Here is a 9,030-nt window from a genome sequence, read left to right on the forward strand (position 1 = left end):
CATGATTCCATAATAACCTCATCATTGTAAACTCCTAGACTAAGGATTTCTGTCCATATTTTATCATGGAAGATGGCCATACATTTTTTTTACACAATATTGTTTTATTTTATTTAGGGGAAATATATTTGGCCGTTTGAAAAGATTTGCATTAGAAGCACAGGAGAAGCTGATACACATACACAGCACTGGAGAAGCACAAAAGAAGTGGATACACACCTGTATTTTCTGTGTGGGAATGAACTGAACAGGCAGAACACCTAAAGCCACTTCATAAGATTCAAATAAAATTCCCACAGCTCAATGTGTTTTGATGGGGAATCTGAGGCCTACTTTTGTAGAGGACGCATACTGGCCTCACATGAATTAACCGCACGGAGAAGGAGGTGGGAACATTGGCTAGGACATCCTTACACATGCTCATTTCATCCAGGTAAATGAAAACATATGGCAAAGGAAAAAACTACAGGGAAAAGAAGAAAGAGGAACAGCATTTTGTGCTTTAGATATCAATGCACCACCAGTTATGTTTTATGCCAGAAAAACCCCAACCAGTTTAATCTTTGCTTAAAACCAGTGTAAATCTTGCCACACAGTTTGTTTAACGCAATATCCCAACATCATTACTGAAGGTTGTGATATATTTAACTGAGCAAAATAATTTATATATGTAGAGAGCATACAGGTTTAACCACAGGTTTTCCTGATGAGCATTTCTGTGTGTATTATGGCAGAGGTGGAAATAGTTTGGTAATTGTTGTCACCCCCCCCCCCCCCCCCATTTGTTAACAGCTAAGTTTTACTTTTATACGCTTACATTATTTGTTTTTTATTTTTAGTTTTAAGATTTTAACCTTAGTTTTGATGGCAGACTTTCTTAAAAATATGTTTTAAACTGGAAATATGTGCCACTTTCCCCCAGGGTAAATTAATACTTAATTTTTTAATTAACCTCTTTCCCATCATACAAGAAGGACTTTTGAGGTCACATTTACATTGATTTTACTAAAACTGTACTTGTGCAGTGCAGTTGTTTTCTTTTGTTCCCGTTCCTCTGACAGTATGCTTCCACTTCGTGGAGTACTAATACTCACTTGAGAATGATTGGTCCTTAATTTTTCTATCCTTTGTATTTTCAATGCACTGTGTAATTAAGGTCCAGTATAATACGTGCCATATTCAACAGTCTTTTTTTTTATATATGTTCCAAAAGAAATTAGTCCCATGGGTTGGCAGTGTGCAGCCGTACTCTCAGAGGTGGGTAGCCAAAAATTATACTCAAGTAAGAGTACTGTTACTTTAGAATAATACGACTCAAGTAAAAAGTAGTCACCCAATTAATTAATTGAGTAAGAGTAAAAATTACTAAGTGAAAAAAAATGAGTAACTGCTGAGTAACCTCTTTGTTTAATAATTAGGATGTCAAATAATTCACCTGAATGCACAAAAATATAAACAGCAATGAACAAAATCAGAGCCAGAGAATATCTCTTAAAAACAATAACAAATCACATCCTTACAAAGTAATTTAAATTCAGCCACAATAATTAATAAATCAATGGGCTCAACAGGTACAGGTTACAAAGAATAAGAACAAGAAGAAAAAAGTCTGTACATAAGTTTATGTAAATCATAAACTGTGTGTGTGTAGTTCTGTGTATTTACATGTTCACTAACAAAACAATGGGCTCAAGAAGCAGAGATTACAAAGAATAACAAGAACAAGGCAGTCTGCACATAACGCCGTTGTCTCTGCCATTGTACTGTGTTTTCTTTGCTCTTTTACACCAGTGTTTGTCGCAGGAATTTAGTGTGCGTTCATGTGACGGCTTGGCTCTGTTTGATTCAAACATCACTAGTGGCGACATTTGATTGGTGAGACGCAGTCATGTGACAGAGACTCTGCTGGAAGTCTCGACAAAACAAAACAAAGATTGTGCATTCGACAGATCGATAAAAATAAGTAGTGAGTGGAATTGTTCTTCACAAATATACTCAAGTAAAAGAAAAAGTATGCTGCATTAAAACTACTCTTATAAGTACAATTAATCCAAAAGGTTACTCAAGCAAATGTAACGTAGTAAATGTAGAGTGTTACTACCCACCTCTGTCTACTATTATTGATGGATTATTGATTCCTTCCAGTTGTCTCAAAATGTCCTCTCATCTGTTGGTGTAAAATGCTGAAAGCAAAAGATATTTTAAAAACATGTTGTGTTCAGTTGAGATAAATTCATAAAATGTTGAGAATTTAGTTATAGACTGAAACCTCTAATGCTGTGTGTCGTCTGTTTGTTCAGATCTGAACGTTGATATAAGAGATCTGTCACAATGCCTTGGCTTTGTTCATCATAAACTGAACAGTGCTGTAATAGAGGTGTCACAGTCTTTTTCATTGATGGGATCTTTTCTTTGTTTTAAATTCTCTTCATTTTTCTGGCATATGCTGCACTGCCAATTCCCTTTGCGGTTTCAAAGTCAGTCTATTGTCCTCATTGCCCTGACAATCTTCCTCACAGTCTTCAAAAACCTCAGTGGCTTGAACCCCCATGTTACAAAGACAAAGGCAGACACAGACACATATGCACAAAACTTCAATCTGTCAAAAAATATTTGTTCATGTGGATCAGCAGTGGAGTTCAGCAGGCAGTCTAATAGAGCACTGCCATTCAAACACAAACACACACACACACACACACAAAACCACAAATACAGCTTCTCTTCCATAGGGTCCTCACATACAAACATCACAGATTACAGCAAACATTTAGAGATTTTGAACATTAATTATGTTTTCTATCATATGTAAAAACATTTGTATTGTGCAAAGTCCTGTTCAGGATCAGCCTGATCCAGAACCTATAGAAACCTCTAGGCAGGAGCCTCTAGAAAGAACACAACTGAACAGGGTGGTAGTCCATCATAGGGCATCACACACTCACTCAGTCAAACCTCTGGAGAGTTTCACACAGCCAATCCACCTTCCAACATCAAACTGTGGGAGGAAATTGGAGCATTCCTTACAGAGAGTGACCTGGGGTGAGGATCAAACCCAACAGCACAAGATTTTTGAGTTGTGGGTCAGTAGCTCTACCAGCAGATCCACAGTGCCACGCCTTAATGAACCATGTGCTCAGAAATTAAGAAAAATGTAATGGAACATTCTACATATTTCCCTTTTACTAGTCAGTTTATCCATACATCCTGTATGATGCAAGAACAAAGGAGATGCAGTTCAAATGCAGGCTGTTAACATTGCGCTGTAGACTTGCACTATGAAAAACATGAATTTAGACATATCAATAAATCAGTACATAAAATCAAAGCAGTACAAACCCCATTCACTTAAAATATATGAAATTTTGTAAATGCCCCTTGATAGCAGCATTATGCATCTCTTAAATTCTTATACTGTATATTCCTCTACATCAATGGTACCTTCACACATGCTCATCGACCATGGCACTGACATTGACATGGACTCATTTGACCAAAGTCTTTTAGGCCATCAGAAATGCTCTGTGGCATTTCGGCATTGAATTGATGTATGACTAGCACCTTTAGTAACAGTGTTTTCAAGTTGCATTTTATGTGACAGTGTATTTCCAAAATACCCCCAAGCCCATTTTATCACAGGAACATGACGTTTGCTCATGGAGTGCCATCTCAGGGATCAAAGGTCATGCTCGGTCAACAGTCAGACCATTTGTCCAGATTCCCTGAATCTAACTCACAAAATTATGATGGGACATAATAGTGCTGGGCGATAAGACAATATCAGTTTGTTTCATGATAAATGATTGCTGGATAACGATAATAAGTTTTGGGCAATAGAGCTCAATAAACCTTAATTTCTATCCCTGGTTAGCACAGCCAGCTGCACGATATCAGGTGTGTATACTCATGCTATTATGACCACATGATTGTGAGAACATAATATTATAATAGGTTTAATTCAAGTGCTTCTGTGTATGTATTAAACATGTTATAGTCTCCTGTACCCTCAGTTATTTGGTGTGGTAGGGCAACCCCTTGCAGAAACTTTCTAGACTGTCTTTGCAGAAGGTGGGATTTTCTTTACTCAAAGTGTATTTTACTCCCAGGAAATGTTTTCCCGTTTGCAAGAGCACTGTTCATTGCCTGATGTAGTTTTTCCTCACACTAAATTATTTTCTCCGCTCGCAAAATTTTTAGTTGGATCTAACGCAATAGATCAGACTGCTTCTCTTAAATAAACACTGCCAAGGGTGGAACTTTTCCAGTGATTCCAACCCTGAACTGGATAGGCGGTTACAGACAGTGAATGAAAGAACGTGCGAAACTGAAACCGTTCTAGATTTCCCACTGTTTCAATCATTTTACTAAGCCTACTAATGGGTTAAGTGCAATATGTTTACAGTTCAGCAGTTGGGAGTGTTTATTTATTATTGATATTTTAAACTCTTCTTAATCCATCTTTTTCATTCTACATCAATATAGAAAAACTTATCGTGATAACATTTTTGGCCATATCGCCCAGCTCTAGTACATAATGAAAGAACAAAATTTTTTGCAATGTTGTATCAAGAAATGGTTAACAAAAAGTGGTGTGCCACAACTCATCTAATAATCCTGAATAATCTGCTAAAATATAATTGTCATTTTGCCTGTCTGTTTTGCAGGCATCAAATTCTTAAGTCACTTACATTTACAAACTACAAGCTGTGCACTGACAACATCTTTTTCTTTCATATTAATTTCTTTTTTGACAGTTAAAAAAGTTTCCAAAAACGTTTAGTTTTGATTGCATTTTACAAATGTTCCCAACTTTTTCTGATATTGTGTTTGTTTCTCTCTTTAAATCATTTATTATTTTGGAACAAAATCATTTGTCATTTTAATATTCAGACTTGACACACGACTATAAAGCACTGCATTTTTTCAGTATGTAAAGCAATTTATTCATGCCTATATGCATCAGAAATGCATGCTAATGAATGCTTGTGACTACAGTTCGTGCAAAGCAATGCATAAAAAAAAAACAAAAAAAAACAGGACAACAACAAAATGCAGTTCATTGGGGAAAAGTAAGACAATTGTTCAAAGTCTTCGAAGGATCAGTGAACTGAACACAGAACAAAAGTGCCTTTTAGGAAGAGGCCTCAAGCTTAAGTATTTCATAATACTTATTTTTTAAAGAGGTATTATCAGTAGGGCCGTACTTTCTTTGCAGAATAAGCAGTATCATTTTTGGCTGCTGTGACTAAAGCCACTGCTGTCTTTTTAAAAATATTGAATTCAGATTAACTAGTAAAAAGTAAGCAACTGTAACAGGCTGTATTTTCATACTCTTTTGTTATAATACTCATACCAACAAACAGAAAGTGAGTAAATTATATTAATGTGTACCTTTGAGATAATGTGCTGCATTTTATTGTGAACCCCGTTTTTGAGAATTAATACAATTATTCTGAACTGGTAAACAGAACTGTTCTTCCACACATAAACAAAACACATACAGAATGGGCATGCTTGTTTGTCTAATTATGCTTTATCCTCTTCAAAGAGCAAATTCCAATGGAAAGTCCTTTAGCTTTAAGCCAAATTCACACATACTGCATTCCCCTTCATTTAGACCAATAAACCAATTCTTTTTTTAAATGGTTCACACCTGTAGTGAAAATCCTGCCTTAGGCAACATGTAAATCATGTCACTTTTTTTAAACCTCTAATAACTTCTTTGGTGTCTACTCAAACAGATGGTGTCTACACTTTAGATCAGCAGTGTGTCATACAGAGTTAATGAGATTGCTTGTTAGGGTTTTGCTTTCATGAAGTCTGATCATAAATCTAAAAACATAAGTCTCATTAATATGTTGCTGGCAAAATTCTTAGCCATCTGAGATGATGAATTATAAGTCAATTAATCTAAGCAATGATCATTTATTTATTTTATTTGATTAACTTACCACCAAATACCTGCTTACAGATACTTATATTATATCAGGGACTGATTCTGGATTTGCTCTGAAAGCAAATTTGAGCTCTTAATTCTCTAGACACAGGCTAAACACACAGAACACCACACCAACTCTGACCAAAATGTAGCTTGAATCCAGGCCTCCACTGCCCTGGAGCTGCACATGTGTATTTATGTTCATACTTAGTCTAATTTTATTTTATCTGTATTTTGTTACTGCCAATGTAAATAATTTTTTAAAAAGCTGATGGATGCCCAAGGCTTTTGCATGGTACTGTAATCCATTCTGTCAAAACCATGTAATATAACCTGGTATATATCTCTTTGCAGTAATAATGCTGCAATTTGAATATATTGCAGATACTAACAAGAGAATTAAGATGTCTAGAGCCATGGTATTGCTGGCTATGAGGAGTGCACTTGAGTGCACTCATGAAAAACTAAAGAGGTTGGCTTGACCTGCCTTTTTGGCAGAGTGGAGCAGCTGAACTCACTGTCCTCCTGCTGCTCCGCTGACGTTTGCCTGTCAGTAGTGTGTAGAAAAATGGATTCACACATGAGTTCCCGTACGTCAGTCCTGTCAGGATGCGGTTGACAGTAACCTGTGTGCCTACAGGTACCAGGCGCAAAACATCTGGACGGTAGAGTGGCAGTAGCTGCCAGATCCAGAATGGAAGAAAACAGGCCCAGAATGTGAGCACAGTTCCCAGGATGAGGAGCAGAACCTTAGGCTTTGGGGCACGGGGTGGGTAAGCACGGCTTCCTCCAGCCCAGGCTGGTTGAGTCTGAGAAACCCAGTAGAGCCTGCCGAGAGCTGCATACAGACCCCCAATAGCAAGTCCTGGGCCTAGAATACTGGTGCAGAAGAGGACACTGAGGTATGCTTTGGAACTCTGCTCATCCCACGCTGGAACACACAACTTTCCCTCCTGGTTTTCACCATGTTCAAGATGTAGAGTAATCATCATTGGCAGACTGAGTGCCACAGCAAAGCCCCAGGCTAAACCTACACGCAGCAAGCCAGAGGAAGGTGCTGAGGATGTAGCAAGGGGGTCAGCCACAGCTCTGTATCGGTCCAGGCTCATCGCGGTCAGTGTGAAGATGCTGGCGTGCATAGTCAGCAGGTCCAGGCTGAGAAGGAGCCGGCAGCCCAGCTCTCCGAAGGCCCAGTCGGATGCGAGACTATCATAGACAATGAAGGGCGCAGTGGAGAGATACAGCAGATCGGCCAAAGCCAGACTCAGAACCTGCAGGTGAAGAGAGGAAGAAGAGGTGGAGGAGGAGGATGGAGAAGATGTGGGAGAGGGGGATGGGGAAGTGACTCTGAGGCAAGCAGGAGTCAAACAGCAAGCAGGTGCCAGTCGTCTCCTTCTTGGGCCTCTGCGGCGTTGAATCAGTAGCCCCAGAGTGTAGAGGTTACCAAGCATGCCCAGCAGGGAAAGGAGTGAGAGAATAAAGCAAAAAAGAGCTGTGGAGGCCACACTTGGGGATGGAGAAATGAAGGGAGTGGAGGAAGCTGAGGAAATGTTAATAAAGTAGGGAAAGGTATAAGATGGAGGAGGGGAAGAGGAAAGGAAAACAGACCCAGAAACTTCCATTTGCATTAGAGAGAATATATTTCCGCAATGAAATTAAACAGTTAAAAGCTTAATGAAAGATAAATATTAATGTGAAATGTTGAAAGTTAGTCTTGGAGTTCTGAGGGTAAAATGATGGAAGGACTGCGTTGTTAAAAAGGTCAGAATATAGGTTTTTGTGTTCTGTTTGGACAAATCAGACACAAGAGGGAAAGACACAATGGATTGAGGAAGAAAAGCAAACAAATGATGAGAAACTAGTCAGATTAATTACACTACATTTTAAAATATCCATTAAAATGTCCACAAATCTTTAGTGTGGCTGTTTTCCAGCCTATCTTTATCCTTTGGAATGTATCTGTTTTGTTACTGTGCTTTTACTTTAGTTACATACAAATTCAGAGTATGTAATTGAGCTATTTTTTGATCAGCTACCCCATTCTGTGTCTCAATTAAAAAGCAGTTCATGTTGAAACACTCCTAAACTGCTAAAGAGGCAGATGATTGTATTTTTTTTTTGGCATTACCAGTATTCAAAAGAGGCTGTTTTTACAACTTTTCTTTATACCCTGATCAGCCATATCATTAAGCCACTGCACTCTTTCTAGTTTTATTGTCTACTTTATCACCTCCACTTTGTAGTTCTACTCGATTTTTATTATTCAATTGTTAGAACCCCTGCAGGAACAACAGAGAGCAGAAACTAAAGAAACAGAAACTGCATTGCAGCACTGCCGTGACGCAGACGTGGTGTTGGTTCATAAGTGTGTGTTACGCTGGTATGAGTGGGTCAGACACAGCAGTGCTCTTAAGAGTAGATCAGTTAATTTATTAATCAACCCAAATATCAGTGGTTTTAGCAGAGAACCTAATTCTAACCTTAATCCCTACAGGTGATATGAGGCGCATCCTTAGGCGCACTAAGGAGGCGCATCCTTAGGCGCACTAAGGAGCATCTGCCACGTAAACCGAACAGATATCTTGATAATAGATCTTCAAGAACAGACCTTGCACTTTACATAAGAAACAGACAGTATTCCAAAGCACAACATATGTTTTGTGTGTGAAGTCCTGCCCCAGCACCATTTATCTACTCATGCCTGCTGAGGTGTGCCAAACAAGAGGAAGTTCTGTTTTTCTTTTTCCCCCAGCAGGAAAGCTAATGAGCGACACCTCTGAGCACATAATGAAAACCAATTAGAAAAACTGAAAATTGATATAAAGAATATCTGAGCACTTATTCTAAGAATCAAACAAAAGAATTGCCTTCATGGTTAAGTATTTAAAAATGCTAATTATGTTACCATAGCTAGTCAAAAGGGGCATATGCTGTGTTTGTCCCAATTCTATTTTCAAGATTAAAGAAAGCCTAAAAAGGGTTCACAGCAAGCATGTTGGCAGAGCTGAAGACTTGTTCATGATAAGCTTTATAATACTTGAAAAGGGTAATTTTCTATGGAGCTGTAGTGATGCTTTTTGTTCAAACTGCATTAG

General features: G+C 38.2%; 1 protein-coding gene across 1 annotated transcript; it reads right to left on the bottom strand.

Moving 5' to 3' along the window:
• Window positions 1-6,399: 6,399 nt before the first annotated feature.
• On the bottom strand, window positions 6,400-8,470 carry uts2r3 (urotensin-2 receptor 3). The gene is made up of 3 exons (XM_066682285.1): window positions 8,428-8,470; window positions 7,355-7,475; window positions 6,400-7,246 (listed from the first exon to the last, which is right to left on the bottom strand). Exons 1-3 carry the CDS (start codon window positions 8,468-8,470, stop codon window positions 6,400-6,402), a joined length of 1,011 nt encoding a protein of 336 aa, XP_066538382.1.
• Window positions 8,471-9,030: the final 560 nt, after the last annotated feature.

This window comes from Hoplias malabaricus, chromosome 10 (assembly GCF_029633855.1).
Source record: "Hoplias malabaricus isolate fHopMal1 chromosome 10, fHopMal1.hap1, whole genome shotgun sequence".
NCBI classification, from domain to species: Eukaryota; Metazoa; Chordata; class Actinopteri; order Characiformes; family Erythrinidae; genus Hoplias; species Hoplias malabaricus.

Bases quoted from the DNA above. Each gene is read 5' to 3' on its own strand.
- uts2r3 (XM_066682285.1), bottom strand. From the start codon at position 8,470: ATGCGCCTCCTTAGTGCGCCTAAGGATGCGCCTCATATCACCT. The intron at 7,476-8,427 runs GTAGGGATTAAG...ACATTTCCTCAG, and splicing joins GGATGCGCCTCATATCACCT to CTTCCTCCACTCCCTTCATT. The intron at 7,247-7,354 runs GATTCAACGCCG...CACATCTTCTCC, and splicing joins CTCTACACTCTGGGGCTACT to ATCCTCCTCCTCCACCTCTT.